The following is a 19,083-nucleotide window of genomic DNA, read 5'->3' on the forward strand; positions in this document are numbered from 1 at the left end:
GTGTGTGTTCTGACTGTAAAAATCTCAGCTCAGGAAATATTTCCTACTATGCAGTAGGAAGATTGCTTTGTTTTGTGAGAAGGCCTAGCTAGCCCAGGCTATCTGGGAATTCCCCATGGAGTCCAGGCTGGACTCCAACTATTGATCCTCCTACACCAGCCTCACCAATACTGTGATTACACATGTATGTATACAACCACACCCAATGGTTTTGCTAATGTAAACATAATCTTATTAATGTAGATTAAACTATGATCTAAACAGCTATTAAGAAATCGGTTTGTGGGCTAGTGTTTATTTACAATCAAACCAATTGTTACTAATTAAAATGTGTCCCTTCCAAATTATATCTATCCCAAATACATTGAAATTATTCTTGCCCATCCTTGCCCAGCATTAAGAGACTAGACCTTTAGAAAGGAATTTAAGTTATGAGGGCGGAACCCTCAGGGCACCTCTATAGGCTCTATCTACTGCAGATGTGCAGCCTGAAAAAAGCCCTTTCCAGAGAGAATCCTGCCAGCAGCCAATCTCAACATCTACCTCTTGGAATTGAGAGAAAGAAATTCCCGACTTCCATAAACCACCATAGCATCTCCTTCATTGGAGCTGCCCAAGATAGCAATCACACACCTCTTTTCACTCAGAGTTACATTCCATTTCTCTCAGTATTTTTCACCGAATGTAGGATTCCACAATTATTTATTCCAATTAGTCTCTCTGGTTAGCTGGTGGTCCTCTCTGGTGCATTCATAGTGAATTGTGATTCCACGTAACCCGTCATTCCTTCTAGGTGGTTGTCATCTGAAGAACTGACAAGCATGCTTGCTACATGGTTGTAAAAGTTGCCGTTTTCAATAAATTTGATCACAAGATATTCGGTGTGTTTATCAAATCTGACAACTCCAAGTCCGGCTGTTTCTGCCTGTTTTTCTCACTAGCTACACAAAAGCCCTATATAGTGTATGATGTGTATAAAAAATAGCATTTTTAATTGTAAGAGGCTGGGGTGCTTATAATGATGAAAAAGGGGGAAAGGGTTACATTATATACCAATTCTTTCTATCAGGAGGAGTGAATTCTTTTTACAGGAGGGGTGAATCGGATCTAGGTGAACCTCTACATTTTAGTAAGAGTTCTGAATCACTAAATATTGTTTTCCCTAAGATGAACAATAATGAATTTTACTGGAAAGTTATGGGACCAGAGACTGAGTTTCTAGGGATGGTGGCAGGAACTGCCATGGCCTGGAGGCCTCTTGCCTGGGCTGACAGACTACTGATTAATGGTAGGGGTTCTGTGTGATGGAACAAGCCCTAAAACTGCTCCTATACCTTCTGCCAAAGGAAGTCCCGCCTTATCTGGGGTGACAGCAAGGAAGATGTGGAGGTCAACGAAGAAGAAAAACTGCAATTTGTCACCATCCCTGTACTTGGTCATTGAGATGCTTTGGGTTCTACGTCTTTCACACCAGACCCTTAGTTCCTTGATCCCATCACACCACACACACACACACACACACACACACACACACACACACCCCAGAGAGTTGAAAAAGTACCAAGTAAAAATGTGGCAAGAAAGAAAACAAGAAAAACAGCAAGCAGCCTCTCCTCTTCCTGGGTTTCAGCCAGGCCCTGGAATTCTGGTGGCCCTGGGGTTTCTGCTGGCTCAGCACCTATGCAGCCTGCGCCCTGTCACCCTTTCCTGCAGACACTCAGGTGGCTCCAGTGCAGGAGTTCAGCTATGCCAGGACTCAGGTTAATGGCGTTTCCCAGGAACATGTGCTGTGGCGTTTCTTATATCAGCTTTAAGTGAAGCATCCCTGTTTTTCTGTGGAGTCAATTCTGACTCAATTACTCATGAACTTGTCAATTCTTCACCAAGCTCCCTGTACACTTCCTGCCTTTATCACCCTGTACACTTCCTGCCTATATCACCTCTGGGCTTAAAGGGAACCGTTATGAGACAGTTCATTCTACCACTGAAAGGACACACAACTCTCGGAGGGACTCCTCGGGTTTCTGGGAGTTTCTGAATCACACATAGAACCTCTGATGTCCCCACCCTGTTGGGAAGGCATGACACAGACAGAGACAAACATTTCCATTTTTGAGATTCTGACTGAGACCACATTCAAGAAATAGCAAAGCAGGAGACAGTAGGGCTGAGAGAGTCTGTCGCTGAGATTCCAGGGGTACCGCTCATATAAGCTCAGTCCCATGCATGGTCCCTTCAATGGATTTGCATCCCTAGGGTCCTTCGACTGTGTCTATGCCTTTTGCAAAGCAGCCACCACCCAGTCCCCCATTCCCTACAGGCTCTGTCTTCCAGCTCTTTAGATGACACGGGAGAGCCAACAGGAAAAGGCGTCTCCTGATTCTAAAACTGCACCCTCTCTGGTCACACCCTCCAGATCCTCTTTGAGACTAGCTGAGCCAAGTGATTTCTGTGTCCCTGCTCTGACACTACAAAGCACCCACCCAAGTGAGAGAGAGGTTCCATGTCATGTCATGAGTTCAATGTCCAGCTCTCTAGGTTACAACTCTCTGTGCCTCCAGAGGTTAAAACAAACATAACCGGTTGCTTTGAAAATCCCAATAACTACATTTTGGGCAGAAACTACAGGGCACCTATGGTACCCTTCCTAATCCTCAGGGCTGCCCAGCAGGGACACAAGCTTGCTGAAATAATGACCCCTAAGCATGTCTAGCGTCACACAATGGAAGCGGTTATTGAAAATTGGGCCTGAGTAGATTGCTGGGTTCAATACCGTAAGGAAAAGGGTTTTGACAGAAACTCTGTGAAGAGAACCAGCAAATATCATGCCCTTAACATACCTACAAATTGCATAAATATAATGCTACAAAGAAAGAGACAGGCTCTAGGGTCCATATATATTCAGCAATCTAGTTGGTAAGGAGAAACATACCCAGGAAGAAGGTTAAGGAACAATGCATGTAGCCCTTTCATACAAAGAAGGGTCTCTTGAACAAAGAAATGACTAATTTAGCTGACTCTCCTAAAAATTAATGCCACCTGCAATTTGCAATGTAACAAAAGGGAATTTCTTTTAAACACGAAGGCTAACAAAAGCGAAACACGGGTTTGTTAACGTAGCACATATACATCTTTAAGTTCTTAAGTTCCTATTTAAGTATTAAAAAGTTCGACTTTAATCCCACTTTACCTTCTCACCCCACTGCTCTGAATCTCGACGTCGTAACAATCTTCCCTAATAATGATAGGAGTCACTTCCCTTCCTCAGAGGCAACCTGATGCCTTCAGACTGGTGGCCCAGGAATCCGCTTCTCAGTACTGAGAGAGTGGCTGGGTTTTTCCAGCACACCTCCACACACCTCTCAGGTGCGGTAGATGAAAACACCACAGCCGAGTTCGGGCAGAAGTTTCAGGCAGACCTTAGAGACAAGGGGGAGGTGAATGGAGGTGGGGAGGCATTCTGCCGTTCTCCGGCTACTTGAAATGCTCTAAACAAAAGCTTAGAAAAGAGGAGTGAAAAAGAAACTTCTAGAAGCTGGGAGGAACTTCCGGCCAGAAAGGTAAAAATGGACCTTGTTGAGACAGAGCAGGAATTCTCAAGCCCCTTGAAGGCTACAGTTTCAAGAGATGCTTCTAGAATCATTTATGAACCAATCTACAAAAATATGTATCTTCTACCCCAAAAGAGAAAAACGTCCCTCTGACTATGTCTTCAGTATAATACTCCCACCATGGAAGTTCCTGTAACTATCAATGTGTCATTAAGTATTTTGGCCTCACTCACAGGCCCAACTGATGAATTTTGCCTCGAACAAATGTATGCTTAGTACAAGGCTGTTAGGGATAAAATGCATTCCAGACTGGAATTCTCACCTCCCAGAATCCTGGAATGTGACCTTTTTACCGTCAATGTCTAAACTGAGGGACCCACACACCGTGACTGGTACGGAGCACGAAAAGGAAAATCTGGGCACAGGGAAACACGGTGAGAACGTCGTACAAATGCTGGAGTTACAATGCCATGTCAGGAAATAGCAAAACGCAGGCGAGAAGTCTGCTGCAGGGCTCTCTGGGGTCCTGCAGGGGCGGCACGGGCCTGCCAGCACCCTCACCGCAACAGGCAATGACCCTAGTGAATGGGACTTCGTCACAGTGGCCCTAACATTACTGCACAGTGCTTCAGCGCAAACACGCATGTCACTAACAGCAAGTTTAAAGGTGGACGCTGGCATGTCCTTCCAGGTAGCCTTCTGGGTTTTACCACAAAAAATCTTTAAAATTTAAAAGAAAATGACTAAAGGTAGGGCTGGGGAGATGGCTCAGTTGGTAAAGCGTTACAGAAACATGAGGACTGAGTTCATATCCTAACACCTATACTCACAAATAGGAGAGAGGAGAGAGAGGCAGAGAAGACAGGCAGGCAAGGATAGAAAGACAGAGTGAGGAAGATGGGAAGAGACAGACGGTCTGGCCAAACCCGTGAACTCCAAGTTCACTAGGGATCTGTCTCAAAGATAAGGTAGAGGGTGATAGAGTAAGACCTGACATCTATTTTTGGCCTCCATATGCGTGCATTTGTGTGTGTGTAAGCACGCACGCGTGATACACATACACACATGGATGGACGGACAGACAGAGGCAGACAGAGAAACAGAAAGTCACTATAGGGCTGATGACATAAACACGAGAATGCCTCCCCATACATAACCAAACTTATCTAAGATTGAACTCAAAGTCAAAACAAAGCAATGAATCAAACCCAACTTCACATGGTTTCACTTGGTGTGCATCTTACACAGGCTCTGTTGGACTCACTTAGTGTACACCTTACACAGACTATTAAACAGATATCATCATCATTTGCTTTGGCTTATGCTCTTCCTACTCCTCTTGCACACCTTTTGGTAGCAGTGCTCACGAACAAAGAAGGAGCTACCTATGAGGAGTAAGCCAACTATGCTGTGAGGACCGAACACAGCCCACACCGCCTTTTGCACTTAGGTTTTACAACAGCCATCCACAGCTGCTTCTAAGTTGCAAACTTGGTCCTAACTATGGCAGAGACTTGGAGAAACAAAGCCTGAACATCTATCAGCGCAGCACTAGGTCATCCATGAAAGGCACCAACAACACCACCATAGCACACCTCCAGCAATTATTCCCCTCGATCACCAAGAATCCCAGTTCCTCTGGGTCCTGTTTCCAATCCTACTTCATAAATCTGACCAGGTAACAACAAGAAGGGACCTTTCAGAATCTGAAATACTTTCTCCCTTGAACTTTCTTCAACACTTTCCAGTTTTTCCACGTCATTCTCACGTTGTTTTTGAGACCGAGTCTTGGAAGGCATCTATGGCAGCCGAGAACTCAGACTCCTCCTACATCTGATTCTCTAGCGTTAGCATCAGGCGTAAGCTACCAATACTTGGCTTTCTACCACATCTCCTCAGAGCAGTCAACTGTAAGTGCTACCACGCCACACATGAGCAGCTTGCGTTTGCAGTATCTCAGGGACAGCCGGGCGAGTGGCCACTCAGAACACATGGTGGGCATCCCAGATGGGCTCTCGACACCGCGGGATTGCGAAGCCTCAGCTGTGGTCTCCTTCACACAGGAACTTGCACCTAGAAACCACAGAGCAAACCCTGCATGCTAGAGTAAGGGAGGCAGGAAGAGGCTAACAGGCAAATTTGCCTACCCACAGCCAATTATATGGAAAAGACAAAAACTAATTTGGAGAACAAAAGAGTATTCATTAATAATGGTGTGTGGGTTTTCCAGATCACTGGTACTTTACACTGGGTTGATTTCCCAAAAGTCACAGGTATCCTTATTTGATAGAGGCCTTGAAAAAGTCAGAAAAGAGGTGGGGAAACCGGCCTTTAGAGTGAGAAATTAAAAGAGAAACAAAAACAACAACAGAAATGAATGATTATTCAACACAGCACTGCCGAAGGCCTACTCAGGTCAGAGAATGGCTTTCAAACACACAACAAATTCTGAAGCCCCATCAACCATTTTTTTTTTAAAGACAGACACTGTACTAATTATTCCTTAGGAGAACCTTGATGCAAGAGTGTGGCACACTTGGAAAAGTGAAAATGGTAACAGTAGGCCAAGGCAGTGCTGGATCCAAAAGCTGAGCTTTTCAAACTGGGAGACAGGACCATGACTGCATGGCTTTGGATGTCAGTTCCTAGGGAGGAAATGAAAATCGGGTAATCTCTGCTGCCCCTTCCAACATCAAATGTTCCTTGAAAGTCACCGTTGCTCAAACTATTTCTCAACATATTGTTAATAATGCAGGGTTAAGGAATTCCATGATCAAACAATTCCAGAAAATGAATGAAACACATACAACTGGACAAATGCCTTCACTGCAGAACTTCAAAAACGTCTCTGAAATTTTAAACTGTAACTCTCCTAGGCAGCACTACACAGCACGTGATATTGCCAACCTTCTTTGAACACTGAATACTTTAATTCCTGGAAGATTTTCAACGTTTAATAGAATCTGAGAATCTCAGCGAACATAATTGGGAAACAGCTCTAAACAACAAACTTCAGGAATCAAACTTTTAGAACCAGATACCAAGAGAAGCAAGATGCTTAACAGTGGGGGCATCCACGCAAGACCCCATAAGCTTCGCGGGTTTGGTTACAGGTCTGGGCGGTCCCAGCAGGACAGGCACACCAACTGTGCAAGCTTTCTCCGGTGAGAGCGAAAAGGCTGTTCAGGTGCTGCTCACCACATTCCCAGCTCATGACTGGAATGATGACTCTCTTCTCCAGCTGTTACAAACACACAATTTCCCTGTAAACGGACTTGCGAGGGGACACTTCAAGGGAGGCAGAGACTAGTGAGGGCCAGCTGTGTCAGATGTCACACGTGACTCCATCTTCCATCTCAAAAAATGTCAAGCAGCCATGATCCAAATTTTGCGGGGGGGGGGAGGGGCTGAGAAAAGACCTAGGAAACACAAGGAATGTGCTCGCAACCATAAATCTAACGAATTAGTCAAAATCCACACCTGTTTGCACATTTTATCTTTCAAAGTAATTTGTGATGCTTTCAGTGTCGGTGAAGTTTCCTAAGTGAAGTTTACCTTGTAGGTCAGACGGGGGGGAGGGGGGGAAGGGAAAAGAAAAACCAACCAAACCACAATATTCAGTTTGTGGTTCACAGCGGGTTGACATCTCCATGAAACAAGAATCGATGTAAGGGTATGAAGGTACAGTCCTCTAATCCCTAGATTTGGGAGCATGGGAGAAAAAAAAAATTATGATCCCAAAGGCCAGCCTGGGCTACAAAGGGAGATCCTGTTTCATTTAAAAAAAAAAAAAACTTTAATACAACTCATTTTTAAAAGCTTAAAACAAGTGACAGGTGGTGGTGGTACACGCCTTTAATCCCAGCACTCGGGAGGCAGAGACAGGTAGATCTCTGTGAGTTCAAGGCCAGAATGATCTACAAGAACTAGTTCCAGGACAGGCTCTAAAACTACACAGAGTAACCCTGTCTTGAAAATCCAAGAAAAAATAAAAATAAAAGCTTCTAACAAAAGTTACAGGGAGGCATACTTACGCGAGCATTGGAGAGCACTCCTTAATAGTGAAGGGCATCCAAGTCCTTGCCCCACACAAGGAAGACAGTCACTAACCTTACATTTATCTACCCCCAAAATGCCACAAGGTAAGGTCATGGTTTCTGCTCTCATTCTCAAACTTCAGTCAGGGGTGACAGGATTCTAACCCTGCGTATTTACCAGGGCAGGCCCCATTCCTAGGAGAAGTTAGTCAACATAAAAGGGACTCTGACTTCATTTTTTTAAAAATGTGTACCTTTTGTTTTGTTTTAGTATTGTCTTATTTTCTTCTTTTTAAGTCATTTTAATTTTAGGTTTTTTTTTGAGTGAGAGTAAGAAAAAGAATATGAAATTGGGTGGGGAAGATGTAGGAGGAACTGGGGGAGGGAAAAGAATATGGTCAAACTATGTTGTAGTTAAAAAAAAACCTGACCGTGAAATAACAAGGCTTTTTTTTTTTTTTAAACAAAATCCCCTCACTCTCCAGACTTTTCTTGTGTCTGAAGAAAAAGGCCACACTCCTGATCCCGAACACACACAACCGCCCTTGCCTCCTCAGCATTCCTAAAAACACTCTCAACTCTTAGACAGCTCCCCCTGGACCGATGGCAAACACCGCACAGACCCATTCTCCAGAACCCACCCTGGTTTATTACTGAAGAAAAGATCAGAATACCCCGCTGACACAGGCTGCCCGGCTCTCACCACCGCTACCTCACCCCATTTCAGTGCTCACCAACTCCCCAAAGAACTCCAGATGCTCCCATCAGACTCCTGCAAACAGCCGCCCCCCTCTTGATTCCGTCCTGTTTCTCAGTACAGAAGACCTAACACCCCTCTGTCTTCCTCCTAGTGGCTCCGTCTCACACCTCACCCAAGCCTGTCACTGACATTCTGACATCCAGTTCCTGTAGGGCTAACACTTACCTTGGTCTTTCTTTAAAGAAAGCCTGCTTCCGCGGCTCTTCCAAGTGCCTTGGCCGCAGATTTTAAAACAGACTTCTGCAGTCTGTCACTCTTAACTGGGAGGGACTCCTTTCCTTTTTCTTTTTTTTTTTTTCTTTTTTGGTGCCTGACTTTCCAAAGACACACCCTCCTCACTCATCTATTCTTTAAACCTTCTGGAATGTGCTTCCTCCTGCTCCCCCCTTCCTGCCCCATCGCACACATAGAGCTCTGTGGAAACTTCAGATCCACAGACACTCAACAGGACCTCCCGACAGACAATTCTAACTGCCTTTCACCAGTCTTTGTCTTCCATGACCTCTGGGCATCATTTACTAGAGCCAACCAGCTCTCCTTGAAAGGGCTTCTCAGTCTCTGCCTTGATATTTCTGTCACCTACTGCGTCAAAGGCAGGGCTGCTCCTTCCTGGTTAGAACTCACCTCCCCAAGGTTTGACTTAACTTCTTTTTTTGACACCCCGCTCCCTGGAGTGTGTTCATTTACCCCAGTGCTCCTCTCCCCAGGCTCCACTTCTACACTGTAACTGCCTTCTGAACAAACTCGGGATCATCGGAGGGGAAGAATAACAAGCAACTGGTGGAGCTAAGTTAAAATGGTCAGGGCAAACTCATTGCCTTTCCATAGAAACTTCTTCCTTATGTGGCAATGAATCCGCTAGCCCCTTCTTGTGACCTGTACAACTGTCATATTCCTGTTGAACTGGGAGATGTTTTAACCTGTGGCACCTGTCTTGTTTTGTTTTTGTTTTTTTTTCGAGACAGGGTTTCTGTGTCACCCTGGCTGTCCTGGAGCTCACTTTGTAGACCAGGCTGGCCTTGAACTCAAAAGAGATCCACCTGCCTCTGCCTCCCAAGTGCTGGGATTAAAGGCATGACCCCCCCACACCTCCTGTGTTTTTTTTTAATTTCATAGATGCAATAACTCCACAGTTATAGGTGGTCTAGATGACCAAAACAAATAAACACCAAACAAAAACACATTTGAGGCCTCTGAAATGGCCTAGTGGGAAAGGGTGCTTGCTGCCATATCTTGTTTCTTGAGTTTGATCCCTGGCATCCACATGGTAGAAGGAGAACTCTGAATGTCAGGATGATCATGGGGGGAAAAAAAAATCTATGCACCCATGCGAATGAGCCAAGTCCGCCCTGACTTGAAGGCAACTCCCAAGAAAGCAACCTAATGTACACAGCCCAGTGTGCTTCTCTCCCGGAAGTATAATGACCCATTAAAGACTGGACACTTCGCTTCAAAGAAACTGCTGTGAACTCCACAGGACACTTGGCATTCCTGGTGTCTGGACAGAATGCCAGCAGTAAAATTTAGCAATCCTACCCCTCCTTATTATAACATCTTAAAAATGTAGAAAATCTCTGTAACAGAAAGTCCAGGCTCTCCCATCAGCAAGCCCAGTGTTAGGCAAACAAGCTACCGTAGCTTTTCACCTTCTAACCTAAGACTAAAACAGGGGACTTTCTTTTCTTGAAACCCTTTCCTCTCTCAAGCAGTATGGCAAGGGCCACTCTGGCCCACTGCCACCACTCCATGTGGCATCTCTATTTTGATGGCAGCACCTTCTAAGCTCAGGCTCTGCTCTCATCTCCTTTGGCAAGCATGGTTTCATGGCTCTCTACCCTTCAACCTCTCCTGCTAACCTCAACCACTCACTGGTCCCCGAGTGAAACCCACCTTCCCCATCGTCAAAGCCTCTCTTGTAATTCAGCATCCACTTGAAAAGAGGCGCGTGCACAATGATGCAGCCGACATCCCATCTCCTGAGTAAGAAACACAGGCGGGTCCTAAAGCCAGCTTTCACGTCAGCCACAGAAGCCTTCGGAGGGAACAGCCAATAAACGCAACAGTTTGGGGCCTGTGCAATGGAATGGTAACTCCTCCTATGAAAAACCTGAATTGCTTTCCTGTGGTTCCTCGCCATCCCTTAGCTATTTCAACAAGCAGGACACTCAGCTTCTGGGTGCTTCTCACTAGCCTGACCGGCTGGCTCCTTACTTCCTTAGGACGTGTGACTACTCAGAAAACTTTAAACTTATCCTACACACCCAGTAACCAACACGACATTTCTGAGCTGCAGCTAAACGTTCCCTAAACCGAAAAGAAGAACTCTACTTGAGTTGGTGGAGGGTTTGACCTGTAAAACTGAGACAAAGAAATAGATGAAAGTACCCTGCAGACCACGGGAACAGAAATGCTTAGGCTGACCATAGAGAGAGGTCTTAGTCCAGAAGGATGCAGTCCTTTCTTTCTTTCATTTCTGTTTTTGTTTTGGTTTGGGTTTCAAGACACGGTTTCTTTGTGTAGCCTTGGCTATCCTAGAACTAGTCTTGTAGAGCAGGCTGGTGGTCTTCAAACTCACCAAGATCCACCTGCCTCTGCTTCCCAGGTGCTGGAATTTAAAGACACATTCACCACTACCGCTCAGTCAAAATGTTTCATAACTTGTTCCCCCAAAGAAGGGAAAAGAACACAGGACCTAAGTGCTAGATGACGGGAATGAAATGAACGGGAGCAGGGAGGAGGACAGAATTTAAATTAGTGGGAAATAACGAAGCTACATATTGCTCCCAACCTACACAGCACCAAATTTACACAACCTGTAGAGATACAGTCATCTGACCTATGGGTGAGCATGGATGAGCAAAATGAAAAACTGGCACAGTGACACCATGTCTGTCTCTTACCCTATTCCTTAACCTCTGGCCCTTTATTCGTTCTCTTCTGGTCCTTAAGCCTTGGAGTCTCTGCAGCACATACCAGCAATGTCTCCTAGCCACTCCAAGTCCCCTGGGTTGCATATTGAGAATTGCTTCTACGGTGCTGTGTTTGTCTTCGCTTGCTTACAGAAATCCTCCTGGCTTCGTTATACATTAAACACACCTCTTTGAAGTCACACCTCCCACCAAACTGCACTTTGAAAAAGCTGTAAAAGCAGTTTCCGACGAAGACAATCCTGACTAGTCAAAATAAATTATAACCAGAGGAGTACGTACCAGAAGCTGAACAGCCTGGGGTTGCTGTGTGCAAGGCAGCAACGAAAATGCTTGTGGGTCTTTAATCTGTCCACAAAACTGCTGTACTTATCCGCAATGTTAAGTCAGAGAAAATGGTCAGCTGAAAGAATTTCTCAACCCTTACAACAGCTATCCTTTAAAGTACCCATGCTGGTTCTTTTTGTCAACCTGACACAAACTAACTATAGTCTTCCGGGAGAAGGGGCCTCTGTTGAGGAACCGCCTCCCTAAGATTGGCTGGTGGACAAGCCTGTGGGCCATTTTCTTGATTGGCAGGGACGTAGGAGGCCCCAGTCCACTGTGGTAGTGTCACCCTGGGCAGAGGTGAGAAGCTGAGTAAGGCACTGGGAACAAGCCAGTAAGCAGTGCTCCTCCATGGTCTCCGGTTCATTCCTGTCTCCGGCTTCCTAGTTTGAGGTCAACCCTGACTTCCCTGACTGATGGACAGGGATGTGGAAGTGTAAGCCAAATAAAAATGCTCCACCCCTGCCCCAAACTGCTTCTAGGCATGGTGTTTAAGACAGCAACAGAAGCTCAAGTACGATAGTGACCTAGAATATGAAATGTCACATATTTGGCTGCATGTCGCCCACACTAGCTCATGAAACTAAATTACTGGCTTAAAATTTGTTTCTGTGTTTGTTTTCTTTTCTTTTTTTTTAAGAGCTTAGGTCGTCTGTTCAAGATAGAAAAATCTAATGTTCTTAAATATAAAAAAGTATCAAAAATAAATTATTTCCAAAAGGGTGGCATAGAATTTTTTTAAGGTAGAGAATCAGAAATAACAAGAAAGATTTTACACCTTAAAGCTAAGACTCAAGAAGAGAAACAAGCAGACACACATACAGACATACAGAGTGTGCATGCACGCATACACATATGTTTCTCATGTGTGCATGAGAAACAAGCAGAGCTGTATGTGTATGAGAAAGCAGTGATGTTGGGGGGGGGGTCCGTTTTTCTGATAAACTCTTGCTTTGCTGCCCAGTCTGACTTTGAGTATCCTCCCACCTGGGTCTCCATGGTAGCTAGGACTATAGGTATGCACCCTGGGGGCAAGCCCTATGCTAGTCTTTAACATCTCAACATGAAAGAATTCTTTAGTATTTCACCACAATTTTGAGAGACTAAAGATAAGCACCCTTTCAAGAGTTTTCATTTTCAAAAACTTAATAACCCAAGAGCTTTATACTTGTATTCTAGGTGGCAAGAGTTAAGAAAAGTTTGAAAAAATGAAACAAAATGAAGAGCCAAGAGAGGAACCCAATCATGATCTACAACAGAAGCAGCAATGAACATTTTAGAACACTTCCCCCTGGTTCAGTTTTACTGTTTACTATCTATTTACAGAGACATGGTCTCACTAAACAGCTCAGGCTAGCCTCAAACTTGGAATCCTCCTGCCTTATTCTCCTGAGTGCTCTGATTATAACCATCACACTCAGCCCCAGTGTTTTAAAGTTAAGTTTCTAAAAATTGCATTGAGTATGCAATTAACAAACACAAAGTAACACCCCCTACTTTGCATTTCACTGTTTTGAAATTCCTGTGCTTAGAGTGGGGTCCACATAGATTTATCTCTATTTCTTTCTCCAGGTCACAGGAATCTGAATAAAGGTCTCATTTATTCTCACTGTCACTTACAAATTGTTGAATACCAACAGCTTCGTTGATTCCTTAGCTTAACCAAGAATTCTGTTTCCCTATTTATTTATTAACCTTATCCTAAGTCCAGGAAACCCTATTCTCGTTGTCTACCATGTATCCATCCTATTTTAAACTCCGGGAGGCTTTAGAATGCAGCTGAGCCAAGCACTCTCAACAAATGCAAGTTGAGAAACAAACACCCTCCAAACACCTATAGACACCCAAGGACAAAACGAAACAATGTTTCTGTTTCTGAATAAGGTAAAGATGCCATCTTTGAAAAAGCAAACACACAAACGCAGAAGAGGATGGACTCTGGGAAACCAAGCCTGCCTGCGCTGATGATCAAATCTGCCAGTTTTAAAGCAGATCTGAGCATGGCTAAGGATGATCCGTAAGTTTTGCTTTCTGCTTTCAAATACCTGCATAAAGTAAAAAGTTCTCCACACATAAACTGTACATACACACACACACACACACACACACACACACACACGAGGAACTGTTTAAAGGCAAAGTTCTACCTCTCTGCTAAGTACTTCTTTTTTTAAAATGTGGTTGGGAACTCTAAGTGCTTATACCCTCCACTGAGGCTGCCCACAGCCTTAAACACAGTCCCTTCTAAAGAGACTGTAAACAGAGTCCATTCTTTAGAGACCATGTCAAGGTCTCCTAGGACCTTGCAGTGTCTCCAGGGAGCACTTGCTGCTGCCTGCTCTGCGGGGACATTAATAATAATCACACCTTAGGAGGACTTAACAACCACCACCTTGTGAGTGCGCACGATTATCTTTACTCAGCAGAACCTCAGGTCAGGGAAGTGAAAAGGCCTGGGAAAGGCAGAGCCAGAGCTCCAGCCAAGGTATTGCAGTGCAGGAGGAAGCTGCGGACCACAAAGGCTGAAGAAGGTGAAGGGTGAGATCTGCGTTTTCATCAGGCCTTAAGGGATGTGCTAAGAGGCAAAAAAAAAAAAAAAAAAAAAAAATGAATGGAAAAACAAGAACAGGATGTTTTATAATCATGTTTTATAACTAGTTTTACAAAAGTGAATTGGGCTCCCCAAGATAGAATTGCTGGATTTAGCAAATAAAAACACATAGCAAAACAAATTTGAGACACTTAGACTTTCAAAAAAGAAAAGTTATCTGAGATCCTAATTTTACTCAATATCCAATATGCTAGCTGACAACCCTGGAGCAAAGGCCTTTTTGGAACAAACAAAAACCACCAATAAATTACAGTGCCTCAATTCCCCAGCTGAATGGAGACACCCTGTGCACCTCATGTCTTTCAGAAGCTAAGTAAAGGGAAGTACAGAAGGCTCAGCTGCTCTTGACAGGGCAGCTTCCTTTTTTTTTTTTTTTTTCTAGTAGTAGACACAGCCCTTGACCCTAAGACCTGGCTTTCACTAACCAGGCCATTTAATCTCACTGCCCATTTGATTTCCAGTGCCTTCTCCATTTTGTATGGGAATGGTGAGAATTAAACTTCACTGAGGTGAAGGGAGGAAATGACACACGCGCCTCCAGTATTTCCTGCTCCATGAGAATGGCAGAAACATTAGCCACAGGAATCTGGATCCCCCTCCCACAAAGAAACAGATCAAAAATGCAATCATTTTAAATAGTTTATGGCGTGGGTTCGTGACAGCTGTCTGTCCATGTCTGTCTCATGAAGGAAGGGGAAAAAGGAAATCCAGAAACGTGTCCGGAACATAACGTGAACTACAGAAAACAGAGTGAGATGCCAACAGGCACACCTCCCGGAAACAGTGGACAGCCATGGAGGGGTCCACCCTTCACAAAAGCCTGTGAGTGGGCACCTGAAACTCATCACTCTGGATGACAGAGACTAGCGTGATCACAGAGACTACTGAACCACAAACACACAGAGAGAATACAATATAAAAAGAGGCTGAACTTTATTCACACATACCAAACCAACCTCCCATCTCCGCCTCAATGTTTGCCTTTGTGTAACAAAAACATGTTGAGATTGGCTTAGGCTCTAGTCACTGGAATATCTTCCACACGCAACTTCAAGTCTACAAACTGCACAAAACACGATCTACTGAGCACAAGTTGCCGTGCACAGAAACTGCTTGGCGAAGAGAAATCAACAGCTTTCTATGTCATCTCCTAAACGAGGCCAAACACTGAATCACGGTGGAATTCCTCACGTGCAACTACACCCAGTTAATCTTCAAGAAAGCAGCAAACTGTGTAAATCTACTTAAACCAGGGTGATAAGCACCTCACTCGCCAAAAGCCAGCGAGGTTGACTGAGGAACTCCTCTTAGATGGCAAGCGGGGCTCACTGGTGAGAGAGACAGACAGACACGCTGAAATTCTTAGCGCTCGCTCACGCTCACCTACTTCCAGAACCCTCTGACAAACCACTAGGGCAACACACTCAGCCAAAAAGGCTTTGCTACATGTCGTGATCTGCAAAACTAATACTGCATGACGTCACTGAGTCAACTATCCCAAGAAGGAGCTGCACGAAGGAAGTCAGGAAATATGACAAAAAAAAAAAAAGAAGAAAGAAAGAAACTCGAGATACATAACCCGAAATAAAACTGAATAAAACTGGAAATACCCACTTTCCGTTTGTAAAGACTTTTCAAGTATGAAGCACTTTCTTTTCCTTTCAGGTCACAGCGAGATATATTTTCACAATTGCAAAAGTCCTGATCAATGGTTTCATTTCCGTTGAGGGATGCTGGCTGCACATTACCAGACTGTATCTACTTAAGGAATTTCATGTCTACAATTCACAACCTCCAGTGATAGTATGAGCCCATGTCGTCAGAAGCTTAAAGTACTAACTTTTATCTAGGCACTGACTTAACAGGTAACCCTGCGAGCACTCACACGCCTAGGCTGCTGGCCTGAGCCGGGCAGGTGGATGTACCCACGGGCCTGTGATGCAGGAAAATCCTGTTTATCCCAGGTGCCCTGGCTCCAGCACCTGGGGAGAGAAGGATGAACAAGGCCCACCTCTGCTTCCACTGAAAATGGGTGACTCCTACATATGTAAAATGCAGAATGGACTAACCGTGGTTCAGCAGGGCAAACCTCAGACATGGATGCTCACACCAAACACCATGGACTCATCAAGCGCTGTCACACCCTTCCTTTCTGTGTCACAGCCCACGCCCACACACAGACGAGGGTGGGGAGGGGACGAGGGAGCCATGGGGACTGACACCAAGAAACTTTGCATGGGTGTTCCCGGGGATGAGCCGAACATGCAGAAGGCGTGTAGTGTGAGGTCTTAAAGCCAACTGGCTGGAATTGAAGTCCCGGCTCTGCACACTGGGTGGTGCGGACTCTGGGCAAGTTATTTAATCCCCGCCTCAATGCTCACTGTAAAGTGGAGACTAACATGACCTGCCTCACAGGGCTGCTATCAGTGTGGTGAAATCTGTTAATCCACAGAAAGCATTCAAAATACCAGGCAGCAGATAGTGAGCTTCTCCTAGTCTACCTGTAGAAGAGTGGTTCTGACTTGAACACGTTCCAAAGGTGATTTAAGTATCCCTTACACTCCTGTTTTACTCCTCAAGGAAGTTATCTGAAATCAGCTCTCACAGCTGATTATGTATTTCTAGATTAAAATCAACCCACATTATAAGCCTTAAAATTGCCAATTCTGTCACCGAACTGGAGAAAGCATTATGAACTGAAAGGTGCGAGCTTAACATAACAGAATATTAGTGTATACACACACACACACACACACACACACACACACACACACACACGATTAATTAGATTTCCCATTCAGGCTAAGCCAGGATGAGATCATGAAGTCACTCAGGGTAACCCAGGTCCCTGCTGGAAGTGTGCTTTGCCAGTGAATGGCAAAATACTAACAAAAGAGACCTTTGACTCAAATACCACTGGTACCCGGGGTCTTGTGTCTATATAATGCTTGCACATTCATTTCTTTCTTTGCCTATAGAAAAAAAGAGAAAGTCTGTTTGTTTTTTCTGATTCAGCCAAAGCCTTTTCGTCTTTGAATCTAAGGAGAGTTCTGAAAAGACCGCATCTTATCAGCCAGCTCCAGCCAGCAGGCTGTCCCCCCTCCACACACAAGCCGCCAGCCTCTCTCAGCAAAAGGCCTCCCCCTCAGAGCCTTTTCCCATTTCAGAGCTAACACCCTGCTGGGTTTTGACAACAAATAAATGAACAGACAAGGCCCTAACGTAATTAGCCCTCTTTTCAGGTAGAGAGAGGTGGCGGGGGAGGAGGGGCTGCGAAGAGACTTCCTGTAAATTGGCTTGGCTTCTGAAGCTGAAGCTAGGACAGAGCATCTGGGGGCACTTATTTTAAATAAAGCCACCTGAAGTGAGTTTGAGAGATGCCTGTTTGTGAACCCTGACAATCTGGGCACTGATGTCAGCCAAGGCATCAGTGCAGATTTTAATTTTGTCATACAGGTGAAAGTGACTCTGGGGGCATGGCGGGCATGAAAATCAGGGACATTTACCTCTTTTAAAGAGAAATTAAATAACAAAGAGTCAAAGAGAAGAAGATAGAAAATTATACTTTTTGACACCGTGGAAACATTTCAGATGGACTATTGGTGGGACAGAGTTGTTGTTTTTTTTTGTTGTTTGTTTGTTTAAAAAAAGCAATTTAGACAGTGGGAGAAATAATCCTGTGAACAGCCACACACCAGACATCACTGTCACGCATCTGGATCTTAATGGAACCACAGTTTTCAGGGAGGGATACGGTTTGCTGGTATCATTACTGGGATAACTTAATTGATCTGTCTCTGAGGCTGAGGATGTAGACTAGAGATTTATTATGGAGGGAAAAGATCCACAATACTGCTCAGGTTTTTTTTTCCCCCAACAAGCATTCTGCCACTGACCTCTAAATGAGTTTAACCTTTTCTAAACAGACCTACACATTTTTAACATAATTTAGAGCTAGGTTTTGTTTTCGCTGCTGCTGAGGCTGTGGGATTTATCACAACATGGCTTCAGTAACCTCCTTTCAAAAACAAAGATGAAAAACAAAAGACCGAAACTAAAACCTGCCGCTTGCACTCCTTTTTCCTGGCAGGGGATTCGGATCTAACCTTTTAAGAGCCTTTGGCGTCCAATCTGTTAGAAAAATGTATGAAACAAAATTAGAATAGGAAAAGGCGTGTGTATGACTCAGACGTATCCCAGTATCTCTGTCACAGGATTTCCCTGTGTTTCTAAAAACCCTGAGAAAGTGACAGAAGTTCCTGTTTTTTTTTTCTTCTTCTTCTTCTCTTTCTTTTTAAAAAAAATAAGAAGGGGGCGCGCGCGAATAAATACACACACACACACACACACACACACACACACACACACCACATACACACGTCTTCCGGGTTCCCTATGAATCAGACAGGTTTCTTGGAGGTCCCCAGCGCAATGCTCAACGGTGTCCCCCGACTTATGCCGGGCTCCTCTGCACACAAAGGTCTCCAGGAAAATCCCAAACTTGTTGCAGGCCGGCGGAGCTCCTGGCCGCGCGCCCGTCCGTCCCACCTCTCGGCCCGTCCCGGTCCCGGTCCCCTGGGCATCTCCCCGCCCGCCGCCTTCTTCCGAGACACGGTCACCGCCCCGCGCGATCGCCGCAGGCCCGGGGAGCGCGGCAGCCTCACCTGCTTGCGGTAGGGCGTCCTGCAGCCGCCGGCGGCGCCGGGGTGGCCGCTGCCGCTGGGGAAGATCATCGCGGGCGCGGGGCGCTGGGGAAAGGCGGGCCGCGGCGCTCCGGGGAACTCCCTCTTGGTTGTCCGGGCCGGCGGAGGCGGCGGCGGCCGGGGACTGGCTCGCGGCTCCCGCCCTAAAAGTGCGGCGCAGCGGCGCG

At 45.2% G+C, this 19,083-nt stretch overlaps 1 protein-coding gene across 8 annotated transcripts in view; it reads right to left on the reverse strand.

Annotated features, from left to right (window-relative positions):
- Rbms1 (RNA binding motif single stranded interacting protein 1) overlaps positions 1–19,083 on the reverse strand; it is a 216,769-nt gene that overhangs the window by 111,783 nt on the left and 85,903 nt on the right. For 3 of the 8 annotated variants that reach the window (XM_026778651.1, XM_026778650.1, XM_026778649.1), the window contains exon 1: positions 18,878–19,054. The exons of the other annotated variants lie outside the window; for them this stretch is intronic. In XM_026778651.1, the coding sequence (XP_026634452.1) occupies positions 18,878–18,946 (69 nt within the window). In that variant the 5' untranslated portion in view covers positions 18,947–19,054. Of the gene's footprint in view, positions 1–18,877; positions 19,055–19,083 lie in introns of those variants that run through there. 8 annotated transcript variants of the gene reach the window in all.

This window comes from Microtus ochrogaster, chromosome 4 (assembly GCF_000317375.1).
Source record: "Microtus ochrogaster isolate Prairie Vole_2 chromosome 4, MicOch1.0, whole genome shotgun sequence".
NCBI lineage: Eukaryota > Metazoa > Chordata > Mammalia > Rodentia > Cricetidae > Microtus > Microtus ochrogaster.